The sequence below is a fragment of the Papaver somniferum genome, chromosome 1 (assembly GCF_003573695.1).
Source record: "Papaver somniferum cultivar HN1 chromosome 1, ASM357369v1, whole genome shotgun sequence".
NCBI lineage: Eukaryota > Viridiplantae > Streptophyta > Magnoliopsida > Ranunculales > Papaveraceae > Papaver > Papaver somniferum.
This window is the reverse complement of record NC_039358.1, coordinates 9017390-9035758: the sequence shown is the minus strand read 5'-3', so window position 1 is coordinate 9035758 and position 18369 is coordinate 9017390. Positions and strand designations below refer to the sequence as shown.

At 36.3% G+C, this 18369-nt stretch overlaps 2 protein-coding genes and 1 pseudogene across 9 annotated transcripts; 2 read left to right on the top strand and 1 right to left on the bottom strand.

Annotated features, from left to right (window-relative positions):
* Window positions 1-506: 506 nt before the first annotated feature.
* Window positions 507-3791, bottom strand: LOC113325462. 8 transcript variants are annotated; one of them, XM_026573664.1, is made up of 6 exons: window positions 2657-3791; window positions 1962-2140; window positions 1729-1891; window positions 1610-1653; window positions 936-1081; window positions 507-853 (listed from the first exon to the last, which is right to left on the bottom strand). In XM_026573664.1, exons 1-6 carry the CDS (start codon window positions 3000-3002, stop codon window positions 535-537), a joined length of 1197 nt encoding a protein of 398 aa, XP_026429449.1. In that variant the 5' UTR covers window positions 3003-3791; the 3' UTR covers window positions 507-534. The 8 variants fall into 8 exon arrangements, with proteins under 8 accessions (XP_026429449.1, XP_026429452.1, XP_026429453.1 ...); XM_026573667.1 differs by having other exon boundaries at window positions 1610-1891; window positions 2657-2760; window positions 3073-3791; XM_026573668.1 differs by having other exon boundaries at window positions 1610-1891; window positions 2675-2760; window positions 3073-3791.
* A 299-nt stretch (window positions 3792-4090) lies between these two features.
* On the top strand, window positions 4091-8224 carry LOC113278886 (annotated as a pseudogene).
* A 3189-nt stretch (window positions 8225-11413) lies between these two features.
* LOC113339337 lies at window positions 11414-16450 on the top strand. Its single transcript, XM_026584855.1, has 5 exons — window positions 11414-11515; window positions 12492-12616; window positions 13345-13409; window positions 14632-15733; window positions 15889-16450. Exons 1-5 carry the CDS (start codon window positions 11414-11416, stop codon window positions 16448-16450), a joined length of 1956 nt encoding a protein of 651 aa, XP_026440640.1.
* The last annotated feature ends 1919 nt before the right edge of the window (window positions 16451-18369 follow it).

Genomic DNA, 18369 nt, shown 5'->3' with positions numbered 1-18369 from the left:
TGAGACAGATTTGTTTATCAAGTCTTCGACTTTGGGTCGTAGCAACTCTTGGAATCAAGTGCGTAGTATCTTGCTGGGATCAGAGACGTAAGGAGCGCAACTTTACCTTGAATCAATGTGAGATTGATTAGGGTTCAAGTAAAGTCCAGTCTGAAGTTAATTGGTAGTAGGCTAGTGTCTGTAGCGGCTTAATACAGTGTGGTGTTCAATCTGGACTAGGTCCCTGGATTTTTCTGCATTTGCGGTTTCCTCGTTAACAAAATTCCGGTGTCTGTATTATTTCTTTTCCGCATTATATTTTGTTATATAATTGAAATATCACAGGTTGTGCGTTAGGATCAATGAATTAGAATATCCAACCTTTGGTTATTGATTTACATTGATTGACACTTGGATATTTGGTCTTTCTTACCATCCAAGTTATTTCTCTTGTATTTACTTAGACTCACAGATTTCTATTTTCTTGAGCAAGAATTAAATCAAGAGATCGAGATATTGTACTCTTTGATATACTTTACTCTAGATTGAGTCTAACTATCTAGTTGATACTCTAGAAAGTATATTGGAGAAAGTCCTCTCAGATTGCCAAACGAATTGTTGGGTGTGGTTGTTAGACCCCCGTATTTTCACATCCATTTTCCCAAGAAAATGTCTCACACCTTTCATATTCCTATTCGATATTCTATAATATTTTGGAATTTGAGGTTGCTCGCAAAGTCTAGGGCTTCGAGGGAGAATCGCCATCTCAGAAACGGTGCTACTTGTACTCGTTACGGGTTTATTGTCATGTGGTCGGACATACCTACTAATTTGGTTTGCATCATCCGCCGCAACATCATCGTCACTTGTATCTCTACAAGGCATAATGAAACCTGAATAGAAGCATGAACATGTGCAATTGATATTTATGTTTAGAAATAAATTTGGGTACATACATCTCGTAATAATCCCCATCATCACTACTGATATCGTAATCCACTGGATCAAGGTTGTCGTTATCTCCATGTCTTGAACCAATGACTATGCCTTTCGAAGTGCTTCTACCAGGTACACAGTTATTTTCTCGGCGTTGTTTCGGTGCCTGCGAGTATCGAGATAACGTATTAAACAACATGAAAAAAAATCAGAATCATAAGAGATTGGTAGTGGTTCAGAGTGTGATGCCAGAAGTGGTCTGGATATGCGTATGGGCCGGTCTGGAGGATAAAGTGGTGAAGGTTATGGAAGTGGTGAAGGAGGTAGGGGAAGTCTAGAATATGGCTGGGATGGGTAATCGAAGAGCATTTGGGTGTGTTAAAGTTATTTCTAATGCAATGAGCACTTTGTGCGAGAGGACTAACACAAAAAAAAATAACATGAACCAACCACAACAAAAATTAACAACTTAACTAACACATTACACATTCACATAAACAGAGAAATAATGCGTGTTTTTTAGAGAAATGCAGAAAAGATGGCATACCGATGCATCGATGCTCATAGTCAGAAAATATAATTCTAAAACATGGGTGCTCATAAACACAACAAAGAACATGATGCAAGATATAGTGAATACGTTTCAAAATTCAGATACGTGATATAGTGAACTACGTTTCATACATAGGCATACCTGGTATACCAAAACCGATTTATCCTTTCTCTTTCGGGAGGCTTCTGCACAGTGCACATCACCATGCTGATGGTCAACAATCCCGGGGCTTAGAGATGGAGCCAAAGACGTTTCCTTACCTTTAGAGTTGTTGCTGAAACTTTCTCCTGTCATTCCCTGATGGAAATATCTTTCTATTTCTTCTTCATTCAATTCATTTATCTTCTCTATATAACGCATACGACGTCTTTCCAACTTTAATGCCCTATCGTTCTGTGACTCGAAAGTACTTGTTTCAGCTTCCTGCACGTCGACTTTTGAAGTACATTTAACGTAAATCTTAGTAACAAACATAAGTAGGCGGTACACTTACAATTAATTCAACTTTAGCATGTTGGGCTGGTTTTATGGCCGCTGTGATCCGAGGTAGACTTGACTTGAGAGTTGAAGCACCAGCATCACTTGGTCCTAGTTTATCCATTCTATCTTGGTTGAGGAACCTAGGGATTCGACGAAGATGGTTGAAACTGGTGGGCAGGTTCCCCTCAATTGCTACAAAAAATTGAAAAAAAGAAATTATTGGCATACGATGAGTTCAACTTAGATGGCAACAACTCTAATAAGCATAAGAATGCATATCTGAATAGCTAGGAACTAACACATTTAAGATTCATCTTCTGACCGATTAAGAATATTAATCGTGTCCTGCAATTCCACAATTATTATCCTTTGAAAGCGTTTCCTTATAATAATAGAGAATGGAGACTGTCATTAACACTTCTAAAGTACCAAGATTTTACTGTAATTTGGTCATTTCTCTGTACTGATCAATTCCTCTTCTAGTATTAAGGGTACGTACAACAGCGGATTCCATCACATACTCGATGGTAAATGTAGCATGAGTTGCAGTTGTGGAAAACAATCAAAATCTATTAAGAAGACCTCACAACCAAATAACTTTTTCTTTGCTTCCGTCTCCACATACACTATTATGATGTAGATATAAGTGATTATCACACCATTTGAAACTCCATCTACTAGTAGAATGAATATGAAGAATTAGTTCACCTGCATTGCTAAACTTACAATCCTTTGCCACATGAAGTATCACCATAGTGTAGAGAGCCTTATCCTGCTGCGGTATTTTCGCAGACAACTTGTTGGAAACCCACCTGTCTCCATTTTTGGCATTTAAAGACATATTCAAGTTTGCAAACAACAATTCCAATTCATACCCAAATTTTATAATCAGCTTGTAATCAAAATTTGCATTGTATTGATGCTCCAGAATCAACCCATTAAAAGCAATCAAACAACAATATATATCCAAATCCAAATAGATCTTAAAACTACTTCCAATACAATATGAATACCTTTTAATAACTTCAAGCTTTTTACCATGATCAAATAACATTCGAAAAACATCAAAGCTAGGTAATACATCACATATAGAAGTAATTTGAGTTAGGAGTGTGAAGTATAACCTGATAAATTTGATGAAGCAACAAGGAAATTAATTAAGATTATCATTAGCGATAAACTTCCCATCATCAATCTGCTGAAAGTCTACCTGATAAGCTAGAAACCTTGAATCTCTCTAATGTTTCTGAATTGGAACTACATCACCAGCTCCATCGATCATATGAGGAATTAATCTGACTATATTGGTGGTTGAATCGTCTTTTTCTTCATCGAATAAAAACGACGAATTAATCAACTCGAAATTAAGAGATTCTCCTACTTCTTCTGATGAAATTAAAGAGTTTTTACTTAAACCAGTTATCACATCTTCCAGGACAATCCCCTCATCCATTTTTGAAGCTTCAAGATCCCCAACTTTTGGTAGTTATTCGAGCTTTTCCTCGGCGATGGAAATGAGAATCCTCGTTTGCAGAGTATTTGAATCTCGATCTGGAGAGTTCCTATCCAAGAGTAGATTCATAGACTTCATTCTCAGATCAAATAATTCGTAGTATGCTACCTTTATGGATTCATATTGAGCTTGTTCTAAGATATCAAACCTAGAGGTTGATCATAGGATTTTTTCTCGAATCTTCATGGTAAGATCACTCAGGAAAGTGTGCTCTCATACCAATTGTAAGGATCTACCTTACAAATTAGCACAAAAATAACTCAAAATCTCTAAGGATAGAGATTTGATTGGGGAACTAAATTTGAGAGAGAAAAGATACTTTTGATTATAATTTTCATAATGAACATCAGTCTGCACAACTATAGGAGTACAAAGACTAACCTAAGCAAGTAACACGTGTGACTCACACAGTGACTACTAAACATTATTAACAACGACTAATTATGGGATAATTACCACTAATCCTCTATGATACCTCATAGTAATAGGTCATCCCTTAACTACTCTAGAACTGTTACGACAGATTCCTGACATTTCCTTGTCTTAATCTTTAAAATATGTTATTTTCTAAATTTGTTGAGTTAGACAACATCTAAATTATCATTCTATCTATGGGTTTCAAAGGGAGACAAGAAGGCAGAAGTCTAAAATTTGAGGTGGAGGATAAATTAATGCCATCTACATGGATTGTTCTACGAATAGACGGCCGTCATTTCCACCGGTAAGTTCACTTGACTTATATACGTTTTGAACTATACATTTTCCGAAAGGAAGAAAAAAAAATTCCAATAAGAAGTCCAGTCTTGAGATTGAGCTCTCTGAAAGAAGTTATGATTTGTATAATCTCATATTTACGCCTCTAATTGATAAAAGTATATTTTAAAAGAACTCAACACACACCAAAAGTGTAATCTTCAACACTTTGTCGTTTTTTATACTCCGGTCGAGGAGATAGTAAAGTGCGATGAAAAAAATCAAGAAATAAGGTGAAAACTGATCATTGTGATATTATCGGTGACAAATTTTGGAAAGAGAATGACGAGTAGAAATCATCACATAGTACATCGAGTGCAAGCTCAGTTTCAGAATCATCTTGCTCTGTATTACAAGATTCATCAATTATTTTGGTATTAATTATTAGAGAATTTACATTCTAGATTGTCTTAAAAGGGAATGCTTAACACGACAACATGCAGGTTCAGACTCTAGAATCTTGACTATCAAAATGACCATATGAATTCACAACTATGGGGTGACCGTAAACAATAATAATCCCCAACTGTTCTCTGATGGTGCCTAAATTTTATATTATTTCGATCATGTAATTGGTTGTTTGAAGTAGATGAAACCTTACTAAGGTGGACGGTTTTAACTTCTACACGCCGGAAGTTTTAAAAGTGCACCTTTGGCCTTGAGTTGATCCACAGGTTATTTCATAAACAATAATTAAGTATAAAGGTTTGCGATTTTCCTAAACCTCACCATTAATCAAAAAAAGGTAAACACAAAGATTTGATATCGATGCAGAGCTTTAATCAATCAGTGAAACCCATCACCACCCATTTTGCTATCTTCATCCCATTTTCGTTCCTCAAAAACCCCATTTTACTTTTGTTTTTGGTTTCAGGGAACTGCAGAACCTTAGTAACAGGCAAATGTTCAGGCCCGCAAGCTTTTGTACACCGAACATTTGTGGCCGTGAATTTGACTGTTAAGCATTGCTCATTCCTGAAGCGGCCCGTTAGTCACGTGATTACTTGATTTTCTTCCTTCGAAATCTAAAACCCTAACCAGACTCAAATATCTCAGACTCAGACGATTTCAAAATTCCTCAAGTTTCTTAGTTTAATCCGAGTTTCAATTTTGGTTCTTCTCGATAGAATCTCACTCAGTGATCTAATTTTCAGGTAACCCAATTCCGATTTCTCTTCCAGGATTATCTCTAGTAGGATGAATGTTTCTTATTTACATTTTTCTTCTGATGTTTAAAATGTCGAGGCATTTTGTGCGATTTTCTGATTAATGTATTCTGCGACTTAGTTGTTTTGGGAATATGAACAGTATATTAAGCACCTTTGGAGAGGTTTTAGTCAATGTATTGCCTTGATACCCAATTCTCTTATGGAAACAATGTGGATGATGATGATTATGGAAAAAAAAAAAAAAAAAAAAAAAAAAAAAAGAAAAGAAAAGAAGATTATGGGAATGAGCCGATTTGGGCAACTTAGTGTGTCTGATTTACTACAAGTCTTATTGATTCAATTTACAAAGTGATATAGTTGGTTAATGCTATATAATTTTGGATTCCCCAAATGTGCTGTACATAATCAAATATGTTATATGTCACTGAAGAAACTAGACACGCAATTTACATTTTGTTTTACCAGGATATACTCCAATTGGGCAGTTTTTACTAAAATCTCGAAGCCAAGGCTTTCTTATTTCAGCAATGTTAGTGTGCTTGTTTTCAACACGCCTTGTTGCGTTTCACCTTTTTGTGTGTAGCATGTGTCAGAAACTATTAGTATACACTGAACATTACACTTGAAATTCTCAGTTTTTCTATTCTCTCTATTGCGTATGAAATTTATGTTCCTCCGGTAACTGTTCAGATCCCAGATTCTATACTGATGAATCTTGTTGTTATTGCTAGAAATTTCAAAATGTAACTGTATGAATCCCAATACCGTTTCTAAATGCTTCATAAAAAAAAGTTAAGGTCAGGTGTTGATTTGGTGGTTTTTTGTTTTGTCTTAATCTCCAATTGTATGATATATTTTAACGCATTCATCATACTTCACCCTGTAATAGTTTTGAATTTATTACTTTTGTTATACAATGATCTAAAATGACAAACAAAGATAAATCATTCATGCATGTTATCCTGTGTTTATGCAGCAATTTTTTGGTCGTAGAATGAGTAACTTCAGGTTGTTGTTAGCCGAGGCAGCATTGAAAGGGGTTACAGAAGCTCGAGCTCGAATATTTGTGCATGTGCTAAACCCAACAGGACAACCATCTGGTATCAAAATTCTTAGGAAAAAGCTTATTGGTGAGAAGGTGGCTGCATGGTATACCCATATGATATCAAGAGGGATGATCCTCTTGTCATGGCTCGTGAAGAAAAAGTGTAATCATCATAACCATTTCTTTACCTAATTAATGTTTATCTGTAGTTGAATACCATGTCTGCTAAACTTGCGTAACGTTGCATCCCTAAATTCTTTAGTATTTGTGCATTCGACTTCCAAGTCTGTTAATATTTGGTTATCTGTTGAGGGATATGTAACTTTGTGTACTGTCTAAGTTACAAGTTATCTTAATATAGCTTAAAAGGAATCTATCTGATAAAATAGAGTAGAGCTGATAATAACCACCTGTCGAGATTCTAGAAATCATCTATTATTGTTGGTTCAGAATTACAGATCCAGTTTATTGTTTGTTCTGTTTCTTTCTTGAAAGTCATTAATGTATTATACTTTTTATTTCTTGTTCAGAAATGTCTGACAGGCTCTTAATGTAACTTTGTGTAGGCGATTATCGAAGCTTGAAATGCAGAAGCGACGTGGGAAAGCTGCACCTAAGAAAGGTCAAGGAAGACGTGCTCTCAAACGTAACAAGTAGAGGTGATTTCATGAGTGTTCTTTTTGGTGCCATTTGAGCAGGTTTTAAGTGCCCGAAAATTATTGAAATAAGTCTTAAATCCATACTACTCATTTGTCGTCACAATAGCATAGCAGATGTATGCATATAGTTTGTGAAACTCTCCACTTCGTGATAAATGTAACTTGCTAGCTGCTACAACTTGGTTTATACTCACCTTTCCATAGTCGGTAAAAACCAATCTTATTCAGGCAAATGCAATGTATTCCTCTCTTTTTTTTGTCATCGACTTAAACACTAAATATTCCCCTTCTTGCAACTGATTTGAGGAATAAATCTAGGTAAATTGACATTTCTGCTTGTGAACACCTGTTCTGAAACATCTTATTAGACTTGTTATCAGAACACCATTCTTCATAAACATGTGTTCTCTTACTGGGAAAGAATTCTAGAGACTTTGGAAAGCTGAGTTCTAGCTTTTCTCCATTGTAAGAGTAGAATACCCCTATATTGGGATTTCAAAACTTTAAAAATTCTAGATGTCACACGACAACCTTGTCTCTACGTGAGTCACAGACATTGTAGTCCATCCGCCCCTTGCACAATTAAGAGGAAAAATATTTGTAGGAACCAACCTCTTACATATCAACCTACTGAATGTGGTGAGTTGAACTATCTACAAGAGCTTCTCTTAGTTCCTTGAACTAGGTTTGTGAGTCCTTCTGTAACATCTATCAGCAGAACTTTCTTGTCATGGATGAGAATTTCATGAATTGAACTCATATCAAATCGAGCTTTCTTCTTTATCTCATTGAAACAATTTCCTTAGAGAGACAACATACTTCAATTGGATGCCAAGCTTGCAGCCCTTGTTAGTAATCCTCAGTACATACCAAATACCCAAATTTTGGGGATTCAAGCTGAAGTAGGTACACGCAAACCAAGACTTGTGAAACTTGGGGGGTAAAAATGGTATGCATGATCTTCTTATCTCTGTGAAGAAGCTGCTTCCATGCTGAAGCCTGGTGGTTTTCTTGCTTTTGAGGTACACATCTTTTCTTCAATTGTATATACAATTGATCTGGTTCCCCTTGTTTACGTGTCAAAATATACGGCGAGGTACGCCCTTCCCCTTATTCTTAAGATCGCTAATCTGTAAAGTCTGCATTTTAAGAATTGAGATATCACGTCTTAACATGCAGCAACTATATTCACTAAGACTCTCTTTTAATTTCAAATGCATTTCGTTTTTTTGGTACACTCTTATGACTATTACTGTTCAAAAGTCCGTTAGGCATTGTACATTTGAGGAGGAATATGCCAATACTGCTTAATGAGAAAATGAAGGATAAATGCCAGTGTCCATTGAGTCTCCGTTTTCTTTTAAATTACCAAGTAGAGATTATGTTTAATCATCAGAGATGTTAGGAGCGCTTTCTCTAATTAAGAGGCTACCAAGTAAGTGTCTATGAGCTTATTAAAAACTACTGCATTATTTATTTATTGACGGACAGACTAGAAAATAAACAAAGAACTCAGCCAGTGAAATTTGAGGGTTAAAGAACATCTTCCAGTGGTTAGCCTTTTCAGTTTATTAATCTCTATTCCGTATCTAATATCAGGTTATCTTTGAAGTCATGAATGCACTGCTTAAGACCAATTAAATGCATTCTTGAATTTTATCGGATTAGTTTCCTTGCAATAACAGTAGACATTATGTGTGTTCATTAACTTTGCTGACAAATGGTGAAAAACAATCCAAATTTCTTGTAAATTTCATGATGATCTAAAAAGCACTGTTTTAAGATGTACTGTTTCAAGTTGTAAGAATAGTAACTGATTTTGCTGGTATTTAACGTCTTGTCACATTCTGCCAGTAAGAGTATTTTAACTCTTTGTCAGTGTTATCTGTTACCAAGATTAAAACATCATTTACTATCACATTATGTGTATCAGGATAGATTTACACAACTTCATACTCTTTTGTTTTTTTCTCGTTTCTAATTGAAAGTAGGCACTTACTGTGAGATATTGTGATGTGCATACCATGTTCAGTCTTAAAATATGGTTTCCAGGGAACATGTTTCAAGCATTTGAACATTTTGTATTTTCATTTGGAGCAATCTATTGTCTAGTATAAAATGACATCAGGTTTTCCATACAGTTTGTTGAAGTTTAACAGTTGACAGATTCCTTCAACCTTTAAAAAAGTTTACTTTCTCAAAGTGTAACACTTGATGGAATCCTAACCTTTGAAGAAGTTTTGTGCACTTTGTTATATGATCTTTGCTTGATTATCATCTCGCTACTTATGATTGCTTAAATTTTCAGGTCCAATTGGGCATCCTTCAGTATGCGCAATCTATGTTGTCGTAAACAATGCACTGCACGGTATAGTACGGTACAGCCCCTCTCAAGTAATAAACTAGTGTACATTTTTGGTAGATTGTTTCCCAGGTATTAGATAGTTTAGTCTCTGGTACAATCTATACCTTAGTAGTTCTTAGAGTTGGTGCTAGACATACTGAAGTTTGTCCCAAGATTTCTCCCGAAGGAAAATCATCGGCATTGGGCAGCTGTTCTGGCATTGGGACGAGTGCGTGGGAAGTGGGTCTACTTTTTTTCTCTCTACAAGGATATACTTGGATCATTTTCATTTTCGTAATTTTATTTTGAGTACTACATTGATGGTGATAACTGGGAAAATCAGCTGTGAACATTTTTCACCAGGACCCAAAATGATTTAGTGACTCAAAAAGCCCTATGAGCTTAAATAGTGACCGAATATCATGTCTGGTTTTTTGCCTTTAGTTCGAATCATATCGAATACACATCACTGGAATCATATAACTTTTTGCGAATACACATCACAGCTGTCTATTAATATGTATGCAGGTCAGTGGTCAGTCAAAGAATGCTCTACAGCCATTGGATCTGAAATCTTAACTCAAACGGTCAGATCTCTTACCCTGGGCCTGTATAACTAGCGTAGTTTTCTGCTCTGTAACCCTAAAAGCAAACAGCAAACACCAGTTTTCTCCTCTGAAGATGTTATTCTTTTTGTCTCCTATACCACTGTATTCCCCTTTCAACCATTTCTAAAACACTTTTTATAGATACTCTATCTGTCTTAGCAGTACATTTCATCGTTGTTTTGGTTGTTCTCCGATTTTCTTCTTACTTGTCTTTATATTTTGGCTTGTTCAGGATTTAGTTTTCAACTTAGAAACTGAATCTACTGGTTTAATCAGTTGTACTCCCACTATTTCTTCATTTCCAATGTTCATCATATTAACCATATGTATGTATGAACGCTTTATCAATAAATAAAATTTACTATTCTAGATCTCCAAAGTTATTATTTTTATTTTTTTTCATAATTTTATTATCAGTCTTAAAATAGAAAATAAAATCTCATAAACCTAAATAGATGCTCGGAATTTCCCCTAGACATTCAAGTTGTTAGAAATGGTAGACTTGAGAAGCAAACAGACTGAACCTTTCAGAATATACCTTATCTACAATATCCATTGAAATTGGGTACTCAAGTAAAGGTAATTGCAACGAATTTGAGTCCCAATTGCTGCTTCTGTATCTGACTTCAACGTCAAGAGGTACGATTTGCAGGTTAGTCGTAGTTAATTCATTCAGGTTTGAATCTTGCTTCATTATATAATTTTGCGATCTTATGTTTTAGTAAATTTAATATGTTTAACTAGTAATTCAAAGACAGTTTTTGTGATGACCGTCGATAATTTGTATTTATCTGTTTGAAATGTGAATAAAACTACTTGATGAATTGGTGGTATAATGCACGAGGCTTTAGCAATTTCTATATTATGCTCTGTGAATCAGTAATGTAGAGTACTGATTTGGTTATAAATTTCCTAGCAGTCTCTCCTCATGGGAATGTGGAAACTTATGTTAAAGAAATTAGAAATGTCTAATTATTATGTGTTATAAACTTCAGCAAATTCTATGAAGAGGAAGACCATCCACACCATGTGCATCTCCCTCTCTTTTAGACCAAAAACAAGCCAATGTGGTAAGTTTTGAGTCCCTCTATGTGCAAGGACTTCTATGTGGAATAGTCTGGACAGACCTTCAATGTCGGGTCGGAGTTATCTAAGTGATTATGTCACTTGACATAATGTGAAAACTACCTCAGTTTGTTTGTTGACCCAAATCACAAAATGTACCCGCACTATCAGCAGAAAAGGAATGATGCATGTGTTTTTTCTCTATTTCTTCCAAAGCATTTTCATTTTCATCAAGTGTCATTTTTTCAAATGTGTGTCGAAAACCCATCTAGCTGTATGTAGTTTCCAGGATAAAGTTGAGATACGGCAATGATCTTGGTTAGAACTACTGGAGGGGATGCTAAAGGCAAGCTTGCGGGCCTTGTTAGTAGTCCGCCGTACAGTCCAAGTGATCAAATTTTGGGGCTTCAGGTAAACGCGAACCAAGACTTACGCTGGATGGGGGTGAAAATGGCATGAATGATCTTCTTCATCTTTGTGAAGGAGCTGCTTGCATGCTGCAGCCTGGTGGGCTTTTCTGCTTTTGAGGTACATATCTTTTTTCCTACATGCATACACTGGATTAGGATTTTTTTTTCTTTTTTTTTTTTGATGCTAGCCATAGGCCCATCCTGTCTCCTGGCAGCGTAGCCACCGGCTTACTCCCCACTGAGCAAACTCGGCCCTCTTAAACCCAAGTTAAAGTTAGTATAATTTACCCAAGTTCGAGTCTCCGCTGGATTAGGATTGCTAATCCCTAAATCTGCATTTTATGTTTTGTGGTACCTATTCCTAGCATCATAGGTTCCATATTCACCAAGACTTTTTTAGTCTTTTTACAATCTCTAATGCACTCCAATAGCCGATGCACGTTTTAGGGGGGCGGTACAAATGGTGCTTAGTGAGAAAGCGGAGGATAAATGTCACTGCGTCAGAGTCCACTGAGTTTCATTTAATCATAGAGATTAGAGATGTTTGGTGGGTTTTCGTCGTTAAAGAAGCCACCAAAATAGGTGTCTATGAGCATAGATGTTAAAGCAAATGTTTAGTTCTTCTTTTTTCGTGGCAATTAACTTTAGCGAGTGGAAATAAGCAAAACATGAGAAAACAACGAACACATTAAGAAATAAAACGAAGAAGACAGCCAGTGAAATTTGAGGGTTGAAGAACATCCTCCATCCTTTATGGTACATTAATCTTTTTCTTTTCAAAGAAAGTTGAGTTATTGATGCTGGAGATAGTCAATCAAATTATAGAGTTATACTAGGCCTGTTCTGTATCGATGGAATGCTTAACACTACGACATATTATAAGCTTATTTGAATTTTTCTCGGATTAGTTTTGTTGCAATAATGGTAGGCATTATGTGTGTTAGCTAAATCTGTTTTATCCATTTCTAACTTTGCAGACAAATGGTGAAAAGCAATCCAAATTTCTTGTACATTTTATGGTGAACCATCCAAAAAGCATGTTTCAAGATGTAACAATAGTAGCTGATTTTTCTGGTATTGAACTTCTTGTCACATTCTGCCAGTAAGAATATTTTAACTCTTTGACAAGGTTAAAACATCATTTACTATCACATTATGTGTATCAGGATAGATTTAGGCAGCTTTAGATTCTTTTGTACTTTTCTCGTTTTCTATTGAAAGTTTCTAGGCACTTGCTTTGGGATATTGTGATGTGCACACCATCTTCAGTCTTAAAATATGGTTTCCAGGGTAACTGTTTCAAGCATTTGAACATTTGTATTTCATCTGGAGCAATCTATTATCTACTATAAAATAACATCAGGTTTTCCATAGAGTTTGTTGAAGTGTAACAGTTGATGGAAACCTTCAACCTTTGAAAAAGTTTACTTTCTTGTTTCACTTGATGGAATCCAAACCTATGAAAAAGTTGTGTGCACTTTGTTGTATGATCTTTTCTTGATTATCATCTCCCTACTTATGATTGCTTAAATTTTCCAAAGATGGCGGGTCCAACTGGTGGGTATCCTTCACTGTGCGCAATCTATGTTGTGTGGTCTGCATGGTGTGGTGGCACAACCGCTTCTCAAGTAATAAACTAGTGTACATTTGTGGTAGATTGTTGGATGGTTTAGTCTCTGGTACAATCTCTACATACCGAAGTTTGTCCCAAGATTTCTCGGAAGTATATCTAATTTTGTTTTGGATTACTTCATTGATGCTGAAAGATAAACTGGGGAAAAATTCAGCTGTAAACATTTTCACACTAATCTAAAATGATTGGTGACCCAGTATACGTATAGCTGCTAATTCCGCTACTAAATACACATCACAGCCGTCTATTGACACACATGCAGGTCAGCAAGTACGGTCAGTTAAAGAATTCTCTACTACCGTTGGATCTGAAATCAACGACTAAAACTTAACTCCAACTCAATCGGGCAGACCTCTTACCCTATATAACCAGCGTAGTTTTCTGCTGCCTCTTTGTTTCTGTGAGCAAACCCTAATCCTAATAACAAAGTTCTCATCAGCGGCAATAGAAGAAAAGAAACAAAAAATCATGGCGGAAATAAGCGGTGGTTCAAAAGCAGGAGTATCACCACAGCAACAAACAAGCATTATGATTTCTCCTCTCAAAACTTTGATTTTTAGTCTCCTTGATAGCAGAGTTATCATCCTGTATTCCTTTTCAATTCTATCTGGTTCACTTTCTTTTTTTTTTTGATTGATTTGTTTTTCAGTTTCTCTTCGATCATCTCGTTTTAGCTTTTCTTTGATTTTCATTCTTAGTTAGTTTTCATATCTGGGCTTGCTCAAGATTTAGTCAACCTGTGCTTCCGCCCCTGCTCCCATTATTTCTTCGTTTCCAAAAGTTTATTACATTTAATTTTATGTATTTATCATGGATAAACCCATTATCAATAAATAAAGTTTACTGTTTCTTGATCTCTAAAGTTATTTATTTTCTCCTCTTAATTTGTGTATCAATATTGAAAATAGCTAATGAAATGTCGCAAAGGTAAAGCATACCTACAGCCGCAACTAGTTTCAGTCTGTTACCAATAAAGATGAAGTGCCGTAGAGTTTGATGCGGAAAATAGATGCACATATAAATCAGTGAAGTAATATTGCATTTGTAATTTTGCTAGCTTCATTGGGGCGATTTATTTCACGATCATCGGACATGTGCAAGCATTTCTTTAATATTCTGAAAAAAGGAACAAAGTTCAAGTGGACGGATGAATGCGATAAAACGCTGCAAAATATAAAGAACCATCTAATGAATTTGTCCATCATGCAAAAGGAGGAAAAAGGAGAGGAGTTACTGATATATTTAGCATCAACATCGCACGCATTAAGTGTCGTACTGCTACATCCGGATGAAGGAGTGGAAAAACCGATATATTACATAAGCAAAACTTACAATGTCGCAGAGAAGAATTATTCAAAAATGGAAAAGTTAATACTCACACTGGTGTATGCAACACAAAAACTTCGTATATATTTTCAAGCTCAAAGATCAAAGTGTTAATAAAAATACCAATTGAGTCAGTAATGAAAATTCAAAAAGATCAGGAAGCATCGAGAGGTGGAATGCACAAATAGGGAATTTTGAGATCAAGTATGAAATATTATCTTCCCCAAAGTCGCAAGTAATCGCATATTTCTTGGCAGAATTCCCTTTAAAAGAGGATGAAAGTGTGGAAGAGATGATGGATATAGATGAAGAATGTGGGAATCCTACAGACTTGTTAATAGATAACACTAGATGGGAGATATTGGTGGATGGATCCTCAAATGGAGATGATAGTGGAATTGGAATAGTTTTCATCTCACCAGCAGGAACAAGATTAGCATATTCATTTAGATTGGAATTCGCATCCACCAATAATGAAACTGAGCATGAAGCGGTTGTGCACACGTTACGCTTGTCCATTGAAATGAAATTAGAATATGCGCGAATAACTAGTGACTCACAATTGGTTATTCGCCAAATAGAAGGGGTATATAGAACAAATGAGCCATCCTTTCAAAAATACAAGAAGCTTGTAGGAGAGTTATCAGCACAAATTCCGAAAATAAATTGGAGGCACATTTCGCGGAAAGATAATCGGCTAGCATATGCGTTTGCTTTTATTCCGTCTATGATGGTGGATCCGACTGCGAGGGACATAAAGATACAAACACTCTTTTTACCCTCAATTAATAAAGAAAAATGCGAAGATGTAGATGTAATGCTAGTAGATAATGAAGAAGATGAAAAGGCGAACAAAGCCGCAGATTGGAGAACCCAACTTCATTTGTATTTAGAAAAAGGAGAAGTCCCAAGAAACAGGTTGGAAGCGCACAAGTTAAAGAGCAGAGAAACAAATTATGAATTGAGAGATGGTGTACTTTACCGAAGATCATTCCTTGGACCATCACTTAGATGTTTAACAAGAACAGAAGGAATGGAAATCTTGAAAGCATTACACTATGGAGATGCAGGAAATCATAGTGGAGGAAGGTCTCTAGCGTATAGAGAGAAAATACATGGCTATTATTGGCCATACATGCATGAAGACGTGAAAGAAGTGTCAAGGCGGTGCGAAGAATGTCAGCGTCATGGAAATAAAATACACGTACCCGGGGCGATGCTCAAGTCCTCCACAAGTGAATGGCCATTTGGAAAATGGGGGTTAGACATTGTGGGCCATTCATACCAGTAACAGGGAAAATAAGATATTTAATAGTAGCGACAGACTACTTTACAAAGTGGGCAGAAGTGAAAGCGGTGCAACACATTCGAGATAAAGATGTTTTCACATTCATATTTAAGAATATCATTTGCAGATTCAGAATCCCAACACAACTAGTTTCTGATAATGGAAAACAATTTGAAGGAGAAAATATAGAACTGTTACTTAATGCGTTCAAAATCCAAAGCGGGAAGTCCACTCCATTGTCTCCACGAAGCAATGGTCAAGCTGAGGCAACCAATAAGACAATTGCAGATACGTTGAAAAAGAAATTGGAAAGACATAATAAAGGATGGTGCGAAAAAGTACATAATGCAGTATGGGCATACAGAACAACTAGAAGGGAGGCTACAAGAATGTCACCTTTTTGCCTGACATATGGAGTTGAAGCAGTATTTCCAACTAAGGTTATAATTCCTACAACTAAGCGAGAAGCATGGGAAAAGAATTTAAGTGTGGATTTAATCCTAACAAAATTGGATGATTTAGAAGAGCGAAGAGAAGTTTCTTTGCGACATATGGAAAATTACCATCAGAGGATAGCTCGAGAATATAACAAACGCGTAAAAATAAGAGATTTTCATCCAGGAAAATTAGTATTGCGAGAGATACCTCCTTATCAGAGACGAATTGATGGAATGTTGGAGAAAAGATAGGATGGACCCTACACAATAAAGATAATCATTGGAAATTGATCTTATGAATTGATGGATCCTGAAGGAAAGAACACAGGCCGAAAATTGGAACGTCCATGAAACATATTATATCTGAAGAAATATTATCCATAGATCATGCAATGATGATCGCATACATATAAGAGGCACAAACATGTATGTGAAAATGAATAAAGCGAAAATGAAGATGTGAATTCCTAAATATTGAATAAGGATGTATTATTCAAATGAATGCATTTGAAGATTTCGTTATAATGATATTATCTAAGTTAAATGCAAAATTAAGACCTTACAATAAGACCTTCATAGAAGGCATCATATATAAAGACTCCAACTAAGGAGCCTAGCCATGCGATTATGGCGTGCACCCTAGTTCGCATAAAGCAAGAGGCAAAAATAAGACCTAACGCACGTTATAACTCGTAATCTAGTTAGCATGGCTCAAGTGAAAGCTACACCGACCCTGGATCTTGAGTCCTAAAGATTTGGGGTAAAGCAAAAACCCATCCGGTAGAGCGCCTTAGTTCAAAGACTAAGGTAAGAAGCTCTCTACTAAAGATTGCAGAAACTCGATCAAGGCGCCGAGGCACACGGTTGAGTCAAGAGTGCCTGGGGCGTCTGGAGCGTACCTATCCATTCTTGACAAGTCTTGACTATGATGCACTCGGTCCGAAGAAACCCCACTTAGGGTGCGGTCTTGTAACCATAAACCATATTGGTGGAGGGATAAGAGGTCGCGAAAACAACTGATTGTTGCATCACTGGATGAGAGGATCCCATCCTAACCCGGTATGGGAAGGAGAATCTTGAACAATTGCAGAAGCTCCGATGTTGACTTCACTCTCAAGATCTTTGGTTAATTCTTCATCGGATTTATTATCCTCAAGCTGAGCTTCTGGATGAGGAATTGTAAGATCATGCTCCTCATCTCTGATATAATCATAATCACTATCAGGCTCAGGAAGCTTTTCGTCATCACTTATATCAAGAGGTGGAACAGACACCAAAGGGAGTGATTTGTCAAGAAGAATCTTGTTCACAATAATTTGGGCTTTAGTATGTGCTTGGCGGGCGACACCTTTCTCAGCATTCCTTTTGTCAGCTTCCATAAAGTTCTGAAGAAATGAGAACCTCCTTTCTGATCGACCGCGAGAAGCAGTGAGTGCGGCTGAAATATCTTTGGAAGATTTTGTTTGCTTCGCACGCTCTTTGTGAGTCTTGACCAAGTCATATCTTAGTTGAGATATAGTAGATTGGTATGACTTTTCAGAATCTGCATGAAGAAGTTTGGAATTATAACAAAGGCGAAGTTTTCGCAGGATTAAGATTTAATTAATAATCAGAGAGAACAAGTAAAATGAGGCAGTCAGCTCTATATGACTACCTTCCATTTGGGACATAAGATATTGAGCTAAACCAAGACCACCATTCTTCATATTCTCTATAGCTTCATCAAAATCATCACCCACCAAACCTTTAAGACGAGATCGAATTCTTTTCTCATCTAAAGAGAGAGCAGTTTTCTCTTTCATAAGAGCATCATGAGATTCTTTTAGTCGAGTATGTTCTTCTTGAATTTGATTCATATTCACCGTCAAATTAATCTTACTCTGAATAATCTTTTCGTTAATTTCCATCTGGGCAGTTAATTTCTCCCTTTAAGGGTGTATTTTGATGGGATAGTTCCAAGGAGGAGTAGCAGGATTCGAAATAACCTTCATCCAAAATCATACGATGACGAGCTTCCTGGAAAAGGGAACAAACGAACGATAAGAATGAAGTAAAGAGAATAGGAATGGAAAGATATATGCGAAGTTATGCTTACCAGGATATCAAAAAGAATGTGCACACTCGGATCAATTTGAGAGAAAATTTCGGTTCTGGACGGCTTATTTGGTGGA

Excerpts from the sequence above, each read along its gene's own strand:
- LOC113339337 (XM_026584855.1), top strand. The coding sequence starts at position 11,414 with ATGATCTTGGTTAGAACTACTGGAGGGGATGCTAAAGGCAAGCTTGCG. Across the intron at positions 12,617-13,344 it reads CTTCTTGTCACATTCTGCCA|TATACGTATAGCTGCTAATT; the intron begins GTAAGAATATTT and ends TTGGTGACCCAG. Across the intron at positions 15,734-15,888 it reads TGGCCATTTGGAAAATGGGG|ATTCAGAATCCCAACACAAC; the intron begins GTTAGACATTGT and ends TATCATTTGCAG.
- LOC113325462 (XM_026573661.1), bottom strand. The coding sequence starts at position 3,002 with ATGTTATTTGATCATGGTAAAAAGCTTGAAGTTATTAAAAGGTATTCA. Across the intron at positions 2,141-2,656 it reads TTGTAAGTTTAGCAATGCAG|CAATTGAGGGGAACCTGCCC; the intron begins GTGAACTAATTC and ends AATTTTTTGTAG. Across the intron at positions 1,892-1,961 it reads ATGCTAAAGTTGAATTAATT|GAAGCTGAAACAAGTACTTT; the intron begins GTAAGTGTACCG and ends GTCGACGTGCAG.